We start from the raw sequence: 15,541 nt of genomic DNA, 5'->3' as shown, positions 1-15,541 counted from the left end.
TTTTTTTTTTTTTTTTTTTTTTTCCAGTGATTTAATTTTCTTTAATGGAGATTTTGTTTCCTTAGTTTATTTTCACATTCAAGTACATGATCTTTTTTTAATTTTTATTATTTTTTAAATTTTATTTTTTTCTTATCAGTTACATTTTATTAACTCTGTATCCCAGCTGTATCCCGCTCCCTCATTCCCTCCCAATCCCACCCTTCTTCCCTCTATGTAGCAGGTTTAATGTTAAAAACTTGCAAAGTAAACCATGGCTCATGCCTGTAACCCTAAAATTTGGGAAGCAGAGGCAGGAAAATCAGCAGCAGCATAATGAGACTATCCCAGAATTAAAAATAAAAGCCTTACAAAATGTTTTTTTTTTTTTTTTTTTTTTTTTTGTATAAAGTATGTACAGCCTAGCAACAGTTCAAATAAAAAAAATTTAAATCTTCTAGAGACTTTTTTCCCCTCAAGACAGGGTTTCTCTGTGTAGCCTTGGCTGTCCTCGACTCACTTTGTAGGGCCTCGAACTCACAGAGATTTGCTTGCTTTTGCCTCCCAGAGTGCTGGGATTACAGGGGTGTGGCACTGTGCCCTGCTTTTAGTTTACTGCTAATGATGGCTAAGAAAAGTCAGTTTTCTCAAAAAGAAAAGAGCAGAGGGACACAAGTGACTGACAGGCCTCACCAACTGGGGCTGGTGACACGAGCACTACATCTTTCCCTCCTGTCCTTTTTTTTTTTTTTTTTTTTTTTTTTGAGGCAGTCCCACTGTGGAGTCCAGGCAGGCTGAGTTTGCAGTCCTCTCTAGCTTCCTGATTATGCTGTTTACTACCATTTCAGCCGGCTTTGCCTCTTGACAGCAGGGGCAGATTGAAAGGACAATGTCTTCAGGGTACTGGAGAGAGAACCACAGATTTTGTTAATGTTTTGCTGTTATCTTCTTGTGGGGGGAGTCTTCTAATGATTTTTAATAATATAAAACAAAATTCACTTTAAGATGAAACAAAAGAAACCAGTGTATAGAGATGAGACCTTTTTCTCTTCTCCTGAGAGTTAGAAGTTGTATCCTTGGGTCAGGGGCACTGGGAAAGATGATGTGAGGACAGTTAGATATCCACAATTCTTTCCTTCAGGCATTTATCCCTGTGGGCAGTTTCACCAAGTTTATTGTAAAAAAACAAAGGCTTTGGCTTTTCCTGGCACCAATGATATCAGATAGTGAAAGTTTTTGTTTTTTGGCTCATGTTAAAAGTGACACTGAAGCCATAGGTGGGTCGTTATGTGTGTGACTTTAATGTAATTTGACAAATCCATTGCCCTGTGCAGCCCTTAATAGCTATGACTTTGGGTCTCTCTGTGGGCTGATCAATTCCTTACAGAAAGATTTCCAGATCTCCTGGCTGGTGTACAACAGACCTTTCTATCCAGTCCAGATGCCAGCTGGCACTTGGCAATGTTCCCATAACTTGTCCGATGAGGGAGAGCAACAGTTCATGTCAGGTGATGAAAATGCCTCCCCATATCTGCTAGGAACGCCTCCTTGCAGGGGGTGGGTTCAGTGCTGCACCAGGGTCTCCACTTCCTAACAGGAGTCTGTCGTCATTTTATCTCATCTATAAGACTTACTGTCTCTAACAGCATCATATCTATTTTCTAGCTAGCTAGAAGTTCTAAGAGCCAAGAAGCTGCCCCAAAGTTGTACAACACTTCTCTGTAGCATCTCATTAGCCAAAATCTAGTCATATAGCCATATGCGCTTTAAGTAAGCCTGGGGAAGTCTTTGATAAGAGACAATATACTCAGCCCCAAACTGGGCTCGTGCTTATTAAAAAACAAAACACAAACAGTCTTGTGGGGGCCTGGAGAGATGGCTCAGTGATCACTGAGTGAGCACTGTTTGCCCTTCCAAAGGACCCGGGTTCAATTCCCAGCACTTACAACTGTCTGTAACACCAATTCCAAGGGTTTTAACAGTTCACATTAATGCACATAAAATAAAATTATCTAAAAAATATTAAAAATAATCTTGTGAAAATATAAAAATAGTGACTTCTTCTGTCCTCCACATTGCATGGCAGCTGTTCCTGGGATTGCTTCTCCTTTCTTCCTTCTAACTTTGTTTTTGTGGTTTTACTATCCCTGCTTCTTTCCATAGCAAAACCAACTAACCATTCTGGTTTTTTTGTTTGTTTTTCCCAGGCCTTTTCGTGATATTGCTGAAGATCTGAACTCTTCAGTAGATTGACCTGGCTTTACTGTAGTGACTTCTCGGGAGTTCCACCTTGACAGAGAGTCCTCCCAGCTGCAGCCTCTGTCCAGTCAGCTATGTCTGGCAGGCAGGGGCGCCCAGAAAAGAAGCAGAAGCCTCCCAGCCTTACATGCAGAGCACTAAGTGAGAGAGAAGTTGCTCTAGGCTGCCTTGCATTTTAAAACACAGCTTGAGAGTTGAGAACTGTGTTTGCTCACAGCTATGGTAAGATGGCTTGAAATGTTACAGTTCATGCACTGACACAGAGGCCTGAAATTGCCCCTCTGTGATTATCTACTGCAGTATATTTATAAAGTTATTTGAAGGATTCTAAAATACCTTTTAAAGGATATTCTGTGTAATTTTTCTCCTGCTGTAGGAGTTTTTAGTCTCTTTTCAGCGACAAGGCTTCCCTTTGGCATATGGTTTAGTTAGCAGGAAAAGTATGTTTTGATACCCTTTAAAATAACACCATCCTATTCTTAAGAGGAAAGGGGTCTTAGGGGTGAAGCTGACATGTGTGTGCTGTGACCAGAGAGGCAGCAGGAAGGGAACTCTTCTTCCTCTTCCTTCCCTTCACCACCTCCTTTCAGCGTTGCCAAATTTCTACAACTTGCCTGACCACATTGAATGATGATCCTTATTGAGCTGCTATAAACGGTAACGATGTGAGAGGATCCTCCCTGTCAACTTTTCTCTTTTAACTGTTTCCCAGGAGAAACCTTTCAGGTGTAGTGGCCCTCTGGTTTGTTCTGTGCCCAGTTGGTTTTTCCGCAGCAGAACTGCGTATTTTCTTCACTTAGCACAGTGCCTTGCACATGGGAGTTTAAATGAATGCTTGCTGAGTCTCACTGTAACAGTGTATGTGTCTCATAACACATAACCAGCATAGTGCTTTACATACGTACAGCCCTTGTGCATAGTACTTCACACGCACTTCACATCAGCTCTTGCACAGTGTCACACTGGTAGGGGGCTAAGCTTTAGGACAGTGGCCAGTGCAAAGCCAAGTGTTATAACTTGTCTCCTGTCTTCTGACATTATATCTGCAGTGTCATAAGGCACTTCTTAGGGCCTTGGCAGCTTCCCAGTCCCAGGCGTTGTCATTCATTCATTACAAGTGAAAGAAAGCTTGACCTGCTTCATGGCAGGGCCGAAACTAGAGCTGAGCTCCTAGTCTTGTGCCTTTTCTAGCTGTTTAGTCTTCAGGCCTTCTAGTGCTTCTGAGGGAATATGCAGCAGAAAGGATTTGTGTCAAAGATTTGTTTGTTTGTTTTTAGCATTTAAAACTAAAATTAATTTTTCCTAAAATATCTCACTAAATTTATTCCTGGTATGATTAGTAAAACCCACCCACAGCAGTGTCTCTTGACTTGCTGTGTGTAGTATAGCACATACAGGTCTCCTTATTGTATCATGAGCCCTTCAACATATGACCTGCTATTCCATCATCACCTGTTAGATTTGAGCACTAAATCACTTACTCTGTTTTTTAGTCAGTTGGTTATTTGCTCATGAACAGATTTCTTGAGCATTAGTAAGCTCTAGGTACCATGCCAGAAACTGTACAGGGTCTGTGAGAGAGAACCCTTAAGGCCGCCTCTCTCACCTTCCATGCCAGCCAGCTCATGAGTCACACTAAATCTAAATTCTTGCATTAAAATGGTTGAGGAGAGAAAACAAGTTTGTGTTTGTTTACTATATCATGATAAGTTTATAGCTATAATTAGCACATACTCATAAGAGGCAAATGTACAGTGACTTTGTGTGCATACACAAATCACGTTGCTCCAATGTGCTTTTAGCCACATAAAAGCAAAATTGCAAAAACCCAAGTTTGAGCTAATTCATAGCTGTTGGAAGGATAGTTCTCAATTTGAACGTGCAGTTTTTTGATGGGAACTCTGAGCTCTAAGAAAGTAGTTCAGAGCTTCCTAAAGTAGTGGCAGTGGTGTAAGCCTGTTCTGAAATTTTAGGACCACTGAAACCACTCCATTGCCATAGTAAATCCAGGAAGGCCATCAGTTGGAATCAGAAAAGCATCCTGGCATATGCCAGGCACAGGAAGGAGGTTTTACAGAGTGTTCCTAAGGCAGATAGAGAGCAGATAGCATAAAGAGTTAGTCTTTAGTTTCAGTCCCTCACTTACCCTGAAGAGTTTGCATGGACTTTGACCTGGGAAAAAGGTCCCTTAAGATCTTAAGAGAGGGTATCTAAGCTTGGCTTGTTTTGTTTGTTTGGTGTGTGTGCATGCATGTGTAAACAGGACCTCATAGCTCAGGAAAATGCATCCATGAAATGAAAGTAGCTTCGGTAAAATTGAGGACAGGAATCTGTCATAGCAGCTTGGATTGCATAAATTAAGGGTTAGTTTCAAGTTCCCTTTCACTGTCAGTTTTAAACTAGGCACAGGGGAGCTGAAAAGCTGTGCACACCAATTAGCGCCTGTTTTTTTGTTAAGAGAACGAGGTGCAGGCCTGGAAGTGTAAATTCCATGTTATGTACAGCCTCTTTGGCTCCTAGATATTATGAATCTGTGAGTCTCCTAATCTTTCCTCCCTAAGAACTGGCTGCTTGCTTTTGTGCCCTGAGATGTCTCTGGGTTAGCTCTCGACTGTGGAAGGACCAGGGTGCATTAAGTAGAGACCCTATGTCCAAACTCCGTGGCTTTGGGGATGGCATGTCCCCGTGTACAGGCAGCGGAAGCACTGGCAGGGCAGGTTCTTCCATCTAAGTTTGGCATTGGTAAGAACTCAACCATACTCTTTTGGGACTTCATCATTCCTCCATTTTCCATCTTGTTTGGTGACTGTTTGAGAAGTGTGGCAGAAAATGCTGGGAACTCCAGGCCAGTGGGGGTTAAACTAGAATACATTCATTTAGGTGATATTGGAGGATTTAACCTAGTTTATGGGAAATACCCTAGGTGATATTGGAGGATTTAACCTAGTTTATGGGAAATACCCTCAGGACTTCCCATACTCCATTCCTGGCCTTCCAGTATTTTTTGAGGGTCCCCCACAGCCTTTCCAAGAGTATCACATTGGGACTTTGAGTTCCCTTTTCACAATGAAAATTTCTTATGGCAACATACTCCCAAATTCTTGTTCCTGCAAAGAACAGCTACTATTTATTTTTCTACTTATTTATTTATTTATTTATTTATTTTTATCAGTTTTTTGTCTTTGCTCATTTTGCCATCAAATATTATTAACTCACTAAGATCTGAGAAAAATACCTACCCAAAGCCACAAAGCAGCTTTCTTGATAGCTTGAAAATACTCCGAGAACTGTAGGTGAAGAGTCTTCTTAGCAGCATCACAGAAGTTTGGTGATTGAATGGGCTATTGTAGTGAGATGATATAATTGTTTTAGAGAAGGAAACAAATTTACTGGTTAAGTAGCTTATTGTAACAGCCAGTTAACAACAAAATAAAAGTGGAGTACAGATCCTCTCCCTCAGCCTGCCTTCTGCTTCTCTTTCCTTTTTCTCATAGCTCAGCCACTTTTGTCAAAAAAAAAAACGAAGGAAGGAAGGAAGGAAGGAAGGAAGGAAGGAAGGAAGGAAGGAAGGAAGGAAGGAAGGAAGGAAGGAAGGAAGGGGGTTCCATATAGTAGTTGTTTGTACAGTTAATAAAGTTGTAAGAGAAAAACTGCTATGGGAGGGGAGATTAAAATTGAGGAATGCCTAGTTATTTCCTTTCCCTGGGATGTCTATGAGTTTTTATTATGTCACAACACATTGTGAAGGGAGGAGGGACCACGTGTTGCACTTTATGTTGTGCCCCTATTCTTTCTGAGCATCTCAAACGACTAGCTTTTGATCAAGTTTATAGATCTTTTAGAAGACTATAGGTAGTGAAAATACTGGCAGGGAATTTGTTACCATGATACCATGGATTGGTAACAAGTCCCAGCAGTCTACTGAGACACCAGCATTTGCTGCCTAGAGCTGCACTTGCAGGAAGGAGGTTCTTCCCATTTGTGGCACCCCAAATCAGTGTTTATGCTTGACTTTGCAAGACATCCAAGAATCGGTTAATGGGAATACATTGGTGATGCTTTTGTATGGCACTTTATAACTTTCAGACACCTTTGGACAACCCTGTGAGCTAGTCATTATTATAGTCGTTGTACAGACTGGAAGCCCTGAGAAGTTTGATCCCCATTCCCCCCCACGTCCTGCCCTCCTCTCTCCGAAATTTACATATAAAAGCATGGAGCCAGAATTTGGTTACAGAGTATCTGACTCCAAGTCCAAAGTTCTTTATTCTGGTCTTTCATTCTAGCTTTATGTACGCAATAAAAAAGGTATGGAAAGAAACATTTTACCATTGTTTTTTGCTTATTGTGAAATCCCAAATCTTTTGTATCAGAGTGACCCAGAAGTGTAACTCTTATTGCAGCTGTCCTAGAGAAAACTCTGTCCTTGCAGTGCCTCTTGTTCAGGTACTTGGATTGTATTTCAAATACTGATTGATTGTGAAACTAAGGTTGAACATATCATTGTAATTATTTATCTCTGAAAATGTATCACCTCTGCATTCTCAGGTAAAAGAGAGATGATTTGAAAGGAAAAAGTGTTCAAATGCAACAATAAATATCCTGTATTACACAAATGCCGTTTCTTAGCTTTATTTGCTTTCACAACTTACTGATGTAATAACATCTTTGTAAAAAGTAAAATATTTATATTTTGAAATAAAGTTAACAAATGTTGAAATAGGTGATAAACTTAGTCTCTTGTTTCTTGAGAAATTTGAACTTTATCTAGAATTTCCCTGCATATACTACCATTGGCGCCATTATCTATACTGGTGCCAATATTTTTTTTTTTTTTATGAAATTTGGTCATCTTACATGAGGGAAACTGTCTGGGGAGTGGATGTGTGAACCCTCAAAAAGCCAGTGGATCCATAGCTGAGGCAGAAGTCCCCCGTGCATTGGAGGGAGGCAACAGCCCGTATAAAGTGTGAGGGTGGTTTTGAAGGTAAAAAGTTGGAAGACGGGAGACCTGGAGAGGTGGCTCTACAGTTAAAGGTACTGCTCTTCCAGAGGACCCAAATTAAATTTCTAACCCAGGTAATGGACAGCAGGTAAGCACCTGTAACTCCAGCTGCAGGGCATCTATATGTCCTTCACAGGCACTGCACTCATGTGCACATGTCCACAGAATTTAAGAGAAAAAAGAATTGAAAGATGACTTGAATTCAGGAGCTCTTCTTTTTTAGAAAAGCCGCAGGTTTGCTGTCTCCATTACTAGAGTTATCCATGCTGTTTGGGCAGATGAAGCTGACCCCTGCAGCTTCACTTCCAGCTACAAGTTGAGCCCATCCGGCTAGCTGGATGGATGGGGTAAGCCTGTCTCAGATTCCTTTTTGCCCCAGTGGATGCTCATTAGCCGCTCTGATCCCTCAAAAATAGTTCTCCAGCTTCTCAGTCAGTTGCTTGAGTCTAGAATCCTAAAGATGCAGGCTTCTGAATGCCTTCCCTGGCTTTGTTCCTGGGAAGCAGAGGAAAAGGAGCACACCCTCTCAGCACAGGGATTGTGTGTGAGCTCATGGTTGGGCTGAGGGAATGGTTTCTTAGCCCTAGGTGACTTCAGTCAGAAATAGGCATATCTTTTCATTCAAGGAGCAATTAACACACTGCTAGTTCTTGCCTAATATTAAAAATACCTGTGAAAGTATTTAGCAGTAAACAAGACGTGTGTCTAATTCTCTTGAAGAGATGAATTCTAAAGACATTGCCTTCTTGCTGAGTGTCAAGATATTTATGTGAACTTACTATCAAATGGTTCAACTCCGTGTAAAAGATACATAATCAGAAAATAGGAGTGGAGGGGAAATGGGACAGACTTTCCCGGGAAGGCATGGACAGATGATTACAAGGGTAATTGCCGTCTCAAGGCTGAGGATCCCTACCATTTTTCAACCTCATCAAAACACGTAGGAATATTTATGGGAATTCAGAATTGGTTTTTGAGGCAAATGGGAAGCTTTGTTGGGAAGCTTTGTTGGGGGCAGTTGTCTTGAAAGCCACGTGAACATGGAGAGTCCCTCAGGTGTCTCCAGGTAAAAAAAGATTTGGAACACTAGAATGGCCTAGGGGGCGGGCCAGCAGAGAGCGGAGCTGGCGGGGTCGCGCAGTGGCAGTGGTGGCTGGGGCCTCCCAGGGATTGGGGCGGAGCTAGGGGTGGTCCCGCAGTCAGTCCCAGGGGCAGAGTTTGATGAGTCCGGACTGCGGGGCGTCAGACTACAGGGCGTGTGGGCGGGGTCTAGAGATGGGCAAGGCTGGGGCCAGGGGCAGAGCTAGCTAGGGTGGAGTGGCCTTAGGGGCGGGGCTACCCGGCCCGGGGTCGCAAGGGGGCGGGGCCGAGGCGGTGGCACAAGGCTAGGGGTGGGGCCTCGTTACAGCGAGGCAGCGGGCAACCCGCGGGCTGGTTGGCGGGCCCGCGGTGGTGCGGAGAGCTGGCCGTCCGATCGGTGGAGGGCCATGGCCGCTTCTCCGGTGCCCGGCGGCGGCGGTGCCGGAGCTGTCCACTCCTCCAACGCACCTAGCTTCGCCTTCGACCCGGGACTGGAGATCAGGACGCGCTCGGTGGAGCAGACGCTGCTGCCCCTGGTTTCTCAGGTACCGCGGCCCCGGGTCCCCGTGTGCGCGGCCCGCGATGGCGGCGACCGCTCTAACCCCGGTCCGGCATGGCGGGGCTGGAGGCGGCGCTGCCCCGCATTCCGCGAGCGCGGCGGCGTCAAGGCGGGACTCGCGTGGGGGCCCGGAGCGGGGCGGCCACCCTGGGCACACAGTGAGGTGCTCGAGCCCAGCAGGTGCGATGTCCGGCCTAGAACGCCCAGACCCGCCTGGCGCTGCGGCTCCGGCCGAGGGAGGCCCGGCCGCGGGACGGTAGCACCCCTTCGGTGTCCCCCGCCCCCCAGAACCGAGCGGGCCGTCGCTGCGCAGTCCGCCGCCGTCGCTGTCCGCGTCCCGGGCCAGACCCGGGCGCTGGGCGCACACTAGTGCATGCCAGTGTGCCTCCCACCCCTGCTTGTTCTTCAAGGCCTTTGTCCCGTCCTCTTGGTCGAGTGTGGGCTCGCCCAACTCCCACCCACTCCGGCCACCTGTCCTGTCCCTCCTTGACACTTGCCTATCCACCTTTGTCTGCCTGTGCTTTGCAGTGACAGGAAGGAGTAGTGCTTGAGGCTTTGTCCCAATGCACACTTTTTGCCAGGTCTCAGTTGGGATTAGTGCATTATTGTATTTGTGGGTTATAAAAGAAGCCTGTAAGTAATGTGCTTAATTAAAAAAAAAAAAAAAAAAAAAAAGGTTTGCTTCTCTGAGCTAAGGTATACATAACCCGAGGGCTAGAATTCCTCACCTACAGTACTCTGCCAAACACCAAGTGAAGAATTTTGTCTTTGGCTGCGTGTTGGCGATGTGTGACTCATTCTAAGCTTGTAACATCTTGGTGACTCATACCAAGGTTACCAAGATTTTAGAGGTAGAAAGAATCTTAAATTATCTTATCTGACTCTAAATTAAAAAATAATTTCTTATAACAACCTCAACATCTGGCCACCAATGTCTTACAGAAACACGTTTAGTGAAGGGGAGTATTCCATAGATTTTTAAATACCGCCTGTTCCAGGCTGGTCCTGAGAATATGTGAAAATTGTAGTTATCTAGTTCCTTAGATTCTCCTAATGCTAATTAAATGGATATCTACATTTTCCAGCCTGCATTCTGTAATTAGTGGAGGAATGGTGACCACACCTGGCACTCCCTATGTTTTTTCTTCTTCCTGAGTAATGGATGCGTGGCTCAATGGAAAGAGTGGTGCCATTGTTTTCTAGTGTCTTCAACTCCTTACACCCTGGACAACTCCCCTACAGCACCATCACCCCAGAGTGGTGAGAAGTGCGTGAGGCGTCTTACAAGGGAGAGAGAGGGCCTTAAACCTCTAATGCTTTATCCATCTGTTTGCTTCAAGCTGAGCACTTTGCCAGTGCTACCTCATTTAATTCCCATCCGCCAGGAGAGATAGATGCATCTTCTTCTTGTGAGGCAGATGAAGAAATCCATGGCCAGTTAGGTCAATTAACCTGGTGTGAGGGATTTCAACTCTTAAATACCAAACTGGGTTTTGAATCCAGGCAGCTTGGCCCCAGTAGTCAGCTTTTACCTACTCCTGTGTTCCTTCTAGAGATTAGAGGAGATGATGAGGTCAGCGAAGAGTAGTCACACAGAAAAAGTTCCACAGTAGGAAAACTAGCCAGAGAACTGCAATCTGGAAAAAAAAAAAGTAAGCTTTGCTAAAAATGTACCAGTACTATGAAGTTTTATTTTTAGTTTCAAGAGATGCATAAAGCATGGTTAGGGTGCTTGATTAGCAAATCAGGGAAGTACATAAAGATAGTTTAGACCGCTTTTAAAGTTTCAGTGAGTTTAAGATATTAAAACTGGAGCTGGGGACGTAGCTCAGTTGGAGTGCTGGCCTTTCCTACACGAAGTCCTTGGTTGATTCCGAGGGCTGACTTTCTGTGTGTGTGTGTGTGTGTGTTTGTATGTGTGTGTTTCTGTGTGTATGTATGTGTGTGTATGTTTGCATGTGCTGAGGGGGCAGCTCTTTGGAAAACTCAGATGCCCAAGTATTTCTCTTCTAGGGAGATAACACTGTTATCCAGCTAATTCCCAATTTCCTAAGGATATTTTAAGTACTTTAAGCAAGGATTTATTATGGTTGCTGCTCTTTAAAGGGTGTGTATTTTTAGTTGGTCGGTAGGGAGTGTATAGAATAGCAAGCCCATGTCAAGTATCAAATGAGCATTATCAATAATAAATGCTGTGAGAGCTCACATGGTTGAGTCAGGATGACACTGTGAAGGAGACATAGTTTGAGGTAAATTAGTAAGGTTACCATCATGCCATGTGACCCTCCCAGTGAAAGTCTTGACTTTTAGGTCTTATTCTAGGAAAGGAAGGTTTTGTCGGCATCAGAAAAATATGTAAAGTTTTCTGTCTTCACAGACTAGACTGTGAATTATTTTCACAGCAATAGATATAGAAAGAACTTTCTCTTCCATTCAACTTCTAATTATGACAAAATTATTTTGTAAAGTATGAGTAGCAAATGTTTTCCTTGCTGGGGATGTAGATCAATGATAAGAGTGCTTGGCAAACATGGAAGAGGTCCTGAGTTCAGTCCTCAGCATTGGGGGGTGGGAGGGATGATGCTGAAGGGCTAGGGAAATGGCTGGATGGGAAAGATTTTTGCTGTGCTAGCATGAGGACGTGAATTTGGATCTCCAGCAGCCACGTAAGAGCTGGCATGGGGTGGAGTTGGATGCTGAGAACTTGCTGACAGGCTAGTCCATGAACTTCAGGTTCATTGAGAATTCTCTTAGAAAACAAAGTGCAGAACAATTGAGGAAGACATCTGGTGTTGACCTCTTTCCACATGCATGCACAGGCACCAGTGTTTGCACAGACAGATACACACACATCTCTCTCTCACACACACACACAGAGACAGACAGATAGAAATGTTGCTCTAAAAGCCTGTGTTAGCTGATAAGGGTATCTGCTGGAAACATGATATAGCAACAGTCAAATTTAAAGATACCTTTCTTTTAAAGGCAGAGAAAAGAACCTGCTATCACAGATCCTATGCAAACTATGCCAGAAATCCCAGCCCTTCTATAAGATAAGGAGGAGAAACCAAAGGTACAGAGATACAAAAAGAAAAACCAGGGCTCCCATTGTATTAATAATTATCAATATTAAAAACTCAAGTTAGAAATAGCATGTTTATAAAGTGCTAAACTCAGATACATTTCTCTACATTAATAAACAAAAAATGTCATTAAAATACAAATTATAGTAAGACAGTAAAATATGGGGCTACTAGAAAGATTTGCATGTATACATAGCAAAGAGAGATATCAGACTATGGAGAAAATTTTATTGGAAGCCAAAGTAGATATTGATGACTGAGAGAAAAGTACTATGTTCATGCCTAGATCCACAGAATGTTAAAGACACAGCTTTTGCTATTGATTTTTAAATTTAATGCAATTCTAATGAAAATTCCAACAGAATTTGGGATAGGATGATTTGATTAATTCTAAAAAAAAATATATATATATATATGAAAGACCAAAGAATCTACAACAGCCAGAAGCAAAGCAAGATGTGTGGACTTATTCTATCAGAATCCAGATGTGGTAGTGTATGCTTTTAGAGCCAGCATTTGTGAGTTGGACGCAGGCAGATCACTGAGACTTGGAGGCCAGCCTGGTCTATATAAGCAAGTTCCATGCCACCATGGCTACATAGTGAGACCCTGTCTCTGACAAAGAAAAACTGAACAGGGAGGCATCCTGGTACACGGCTGTAGTCCCAGCACACATGAGACTGAGGCGAGAGAATTATTCAATTACAGGCCACCCTGGGTGACATAATTAGGCACTGTCTAAGAAAAAGGTCGATACTACCAATGCCCTAGTGATTCAACTCCTGTCTGTCTTTCAGAGAAGCCCCCGTGTATATTTATGAGATAGACTATGAGTATGAATGACATTTTTACTTGTGAGGGTCCCAAACTAAACACTACCCAAATCTCTTTTAACAGGAGGGTTAAATAAATTGTGCAGGGTTTGGCCCCTGAGAGTTCAGGTGTGAATGCAGTGACTGAGCCACAGCTGTGATTCTCTCCCTCTTTTTGCCTGTTGTGGATCAAACCCACGGGTTTATGAGACCTAGGCAAGCAATGAGCTACACCCTCAACTCTTAGTGTTTTAAAACGGTGTATCTTTATAGCCCAGGCTGGACTCAAACTCACCACCCTCCTGCCTCCACCTCCCAAGTCTAGGAGTGTAAGTGGGTACCACTGCAGTGGGTTCTGATGTTGCGTATTTTAGAATCTGAACTTTTTTTTTTTAAGCTCCAGGCTAAGAACTGGGCACATTTTCAGTGGAACTACTCCCACCTCTTTGAACAGTCATTTCATTTTTTTCCTGTCACCACCCTCACTCCTGTAGTGTTTTTATCTAAGGAAAGGAAGAAGGATGCCTCCGCCCTGGTGTGGAATGTCATTTTCTGCCCTTGAGGTTTTCCTGTGTGTGCTTTCCTCCAGTCATCCATCCCATCAGGGACCTTTTCATTTCTGAGGTAGCTTCACTTCATTCTTCCCATCTCTTTCTTTGCCTTGGGAACACTTCAGAATCTTTCTCTTGGTAGGATTTGGGAGAAGAGAATAGATAAGTGTCTTTCTCTTTCCCCTGCTAATTGGTGAAGTGGATGTAAGTGTGCTTTTGATAGCAGAGATAAAGGAAAATTGAAATGTTAAAATGAGGCTGTAAACAAGTGAAAATGCCTGCGTCTTTTGAAAGCATCTGACCTTGAATGATGAGTTCACTTCCATATTCTATGCAGCAAATAAGGAAATTTTACATTCTTAATTCTGAGAATTTACTGATGAGTTAAATCCTAACAGAAACTTCTCCATCTCAGACTGGCTTTTAGGTTATTCTTTAAGTCCTAGAGAATTGGACTTTGGATTTCCTTTCTTCCCAGCTTCCTGTTTTTCTTGCTTTCTTGCCTCTTCACAAAGTAGTTTTAAAAAAAAGCCTCTGTCAATGAAGTCTTAATGTCAGTTTTAAAGATTTAGAACATCCCAAAACATGAGGAAGAGAAAAGAAATGTGTAACTGACACTTTTTATTTTTTGGTAACGACAATATTCTAAGTACAATGATTAACATTTACTCAGTTACTTCACATGGGAGCCTGAGCGTATTATTACCCCATTCTTACGGATGAGAGTTGTTACGGAAAGGCTGATAACTAGCTACATCCTGACCAGGACTCCAAACCAGGCAGAACGGTAGGAGTCATATCCTTAACTTCTGGGTACATTTGTTTGTCCTTCATGACACGTTAGGCAGATGGTCCCAAGGAAGCCCTTGTTCTTGTTTTCTTTCATAATGTAGTTGTTCACTATATCAAAAAAGCTTTCTTCCCCCACAGAATGCTTTCTTTGCCCTCTGGCTCATTCAGGTTTTTTTTAGGACACCCTATAGACATGTCTGTCGGCGCAGCCGCACGTCGTCACTCTTAGTGCTCTTCCTAGCTGTCAAGCACAACCCCTAACTTTAGTTTGGCATATTACAACTGTGGAAGCTCTCTCAGTGTTTCCCCTTAGCATCATCCGGGGAGGCCGGGGAGGCATGGTGATGTAAGGGTATGGGCCGCTTTTGACATTGTGACCCAGGGCGTATTTTAAATCCCTTTCAGCTTTAGACTTTTTACTCTATATAATGAAGATAATAATAGATAGATACCTAATAGAAGCTAGAGGTGTAAGCATTAAATGCAGTAAATGAATTTATATAAGCAAAACATACACACTGGTACTCTGCATAATAAAAAAAATGCAATCTCAATTTTATAAAAGTGTATTAAGTGTACATAATCCAGGATTGGAGTAATTAGACAAAATTCTCACAGAATTATAGGGTTCTTTGAGTTACTTATGGAGGGTTTCCTGTATTTCCTTTTTTGTTATGGGAATAATCAACCTGTGCCTTCCCTTTTTAAAGTTCAGTTTTACTGTTTTTAATTATGTGTAAGTGAGTGTCTGCTTGTGCGCATGCACATGAGAGTAAGTGGAAGTGCCCTAGGAGGGTAGAGGTGCTGGGGGCCTTTGGAGCTGGAGTTACAGAGCGTCGTGAACTGCTTGACACAAGTTCTGGGAACTGAACTAGGTCCCCTGGAAGAGCAGCAAGTGTTCTTAGCCACCCAGCCATCTATTTCTCCAGCCCTGTCTTCTAAAAGTTTGAAAACATTAGGACATAAGTAGATCTTTCAATAAGGATTTTTATGAATTGACTTAGCTTCTCCAAATATTGATTTTCAATTACTGTATTTGGAATAAGCACTTTCCAGAATGCTTCCAGTAAGAGGAAGACAGCCACACCTTAACTATGCCCTGGAGAGGATGCTTGAAGTAAAGGCAAAACGCTTGTTTCAGAACTGAACAATAGTTAGTGCTTTAGCCTAATTGTGGGATCAGTTTTTTATAATTGGAAAATGTAAGTGTTATGTAAACACAGAATTTAATGAGCAGAGTGTCTTACTCTGGGTTGCTGTAATAGCAATACTGAGCTAGAGTCCAGCTTGTGGGATGCCCTGTTCAGACCTCGGTCCCACGATGAACAATAATCCATGGATGTCTTAACAACAGGCATTTATTTTGGTATGGTCTGGTAGCTGGGTAGGCTAACATCAGGGTGCCCAGTGTTCAGGGTTTG

At 43.0% G+C, this 15,541-nt stretch overlaps 2 protein-coding genes across 4 annotated transcripts in view; both read left to right on the top strand.

Annotated features, from left to right (window-relative positions):
• Positions 1-6,952, top strand: part of Tmem245 (transmembrane protein 245) — a 65,927-nt gene extending 58,975 nt beyond the window's left edge. The window contains exon 18 of the mRNA XM_055605278.1: positions 2,187-6,952. Coding sequence (XP_055461253.1) covers positions 2,187-2,232 — 46 coding nt within the window. The 3' untranslated portion in view covers positions 2,233-6,952. The remainder of the gene's footprint in view (positions 1-2,186) is intronic.
• Positions 6,953-8,648: 1,696 nt separating this feature from the next.
• The window catches only part of Ctnnal1 (catenin alpha like 1), a 52,989-nt gene continuing 46,096 nt past the window's right edge, over positions 8,649-15,541 (top strand). For all 3 annotated transcript variants that reach the window (XM_055605375.1, XM_055605376.1, XM_055605374.1), the window contains exon 1: positions 8,649-8,868. In XM_055605375.1, the coding sequence (XP_055461350.1) occupies positions 8,731-8,868 (138 nt within the window). In that variant the 5' untranslated portion in view covers positions 8,649-8,730. The remainder of the gene's footprint in view (positions 8,869-15,541) is intronic.

This window comes from Psammomys obesus, unplaced genomic scaffold (assembly GCF_907164565.1).
Source record: "Psammomys obesus unplaced genomic scaffold, mPsaObe1.curated_primary_1811, whole genome shotgun sequence".
Classification (NCBI taxonomy): domain Eukaryota; kingdom Metazoa; phylum Chordata; class Mammalia; order Rodentia; family Muridae; genus Psammomys; species Psammomys obesus.
Note: the sequence above shows the minus strand (reverse complement) of the source record. Positions and strands in the feature narration are given on the sequence as shown.